This window comes from Stomoxys calcitrans, chromosome 3 (genome assembly GCF_963082655.1).
Source record: "Stomoxys calcitrans chromosome 3, idStoCalc2.1, whole genome shotgun sequence".
Classification (NCBI taxonomy): domain Eukaryota; kingdom Metazoa; phylum Arthropoda; class Insecta; order Diptera; family Muscidae; genus Stomoxys; species Stomoxys calcitrans.
In genome coordinates, this window is record NC_081554.1 from 62,236,373 (window position 1) to 62,237,791 (window position 1,419).

At 31.8% G+C, this 1,419-nt stretch overlaps 1 protein-coding gene across 1 annotated transcript; it reads left to right on the forward strand.

Annotated features, from left to right (window-relative positions):
- Window positions 1-251: 251 nt before the first annotated feature.
- Window positions 252-976, forward strand: LOC106081757 (uncharacterized). The gene is made up of 3 exons (XM_013243947.2): window positions 252-344; window positions 398-721; window positions 794-976. The coding sequence occupies exons 1-3, from the start codon at window positions 252-254 to the stop codon at window positions 974-976; spliced, it is 600 nt and encodes a 199-aa protein (XP_013099401.2).
- Window positions 977-1,419: the final 443 nt, after the last annotated feature.

Below are 1,419 nucleotides of genomic sequence, written 5' to 3' on the forward strand. Positions count from 1 at the left end.
TATGAAATATACATTTTAAATTCAAAATAATGAGTTCCGGCATTTGCGGATGCGTGCCCTCTTCTTAGGCACAATTTTGCCAATCATTAATTGAGATCAATATTTTCGAAATTGAAACAATTTAATTAAAAAAATTTTATATGTAGATATCAATGAAGCAAACCATAAACATAAACGATACTTCAATCAAATATGAACAGTTTACCTAAAACATTGAAGCAAAGCGTACAATTGAAATTTCAACAATAACAATGTCTTGCGACAATTGGACATTAAATTCCATTCAATCAATAATGATGGTCTCACTATTTTGGATATGCAATCCTGCTATTGTTGGAGGGCAGGTAATAATCGCTTACTTCTTTGGAAGAATTAGTAATCTTCACTTTGATTCTAGCAAAACTACTATATTGAATTTACCAATATTAACTGCCAGCATAACTCGTCTGCAATTGAAACCTTAGTGTGCTCCTTGAAAAAAGCAACAGACAATAAAACCTTAATCAATGGACGGCTGTTGCTGGCTAATGACATACCCAATTTTTCGATTCGTACCATTGTGCTCTTTAATCGCAAAAATATGCCTCGCATGACCCTTGCCGACATTACAGTGAACATGTGTGAGGTTTTAAATTTAATGGTGAAGAATAAAATTGTCTCTTTATACATGGAGAATTTTAAGAAATATCTCAATGTTGTACCGAAATGTCCTCTTTGGAAAGTAAAGTTCTTTTCGTTCACTTAAAAGAACCTCTCTAAACAATACAAAGTCTAATGCTTTTCTTCTTTACAGAACTTCAATTATACCTTAAATGAATACGCTGTTGATTTACGGGGGTTGCCCTCATTTTTTCCTGAAGGTTCTTTCAAATCCGTACATCAAATTATCTATGAGAATGAACTTTCAGCCCAAATAAAAGTCTTGGGACAAGTAATACATATAAAGGAAGTCAAAACTAACAAAACAGATGAATAATAAAACTTGTGAGAATAAACAAAAATGTCTTTATATTTATCATGAAAATATTTAAAAAGAAGAATATGAAGTTTTAATAAAGCAAACCTTCATGTGTAAAAAAGACTTTATAATGAAAATGTTGATATTTTAATTAACGAGAATCAGTAAGTTGTGTGACAAACTTAACTAATTAATGAGGTTGTTTGCTTAGTCTAACATTTTGTTAGTGAATGTTAGGGAAAGATTGATATATGTATGAATCAATCAAAGCAAGCAAAAATTCGATAATTTAATCTTGGTTACCAACCACTATGGATTCTAATGAAAATGAACTCAAACTCCGCAACTATTATAATGTTTGGACAGTGTATAGTGAGGAAACCCTAGAAATACTCCTGGACATTAATTTTTTCCGAGACATTCCCCAGCGGACAACGAGGCACCGGAAGATATTATCGCTG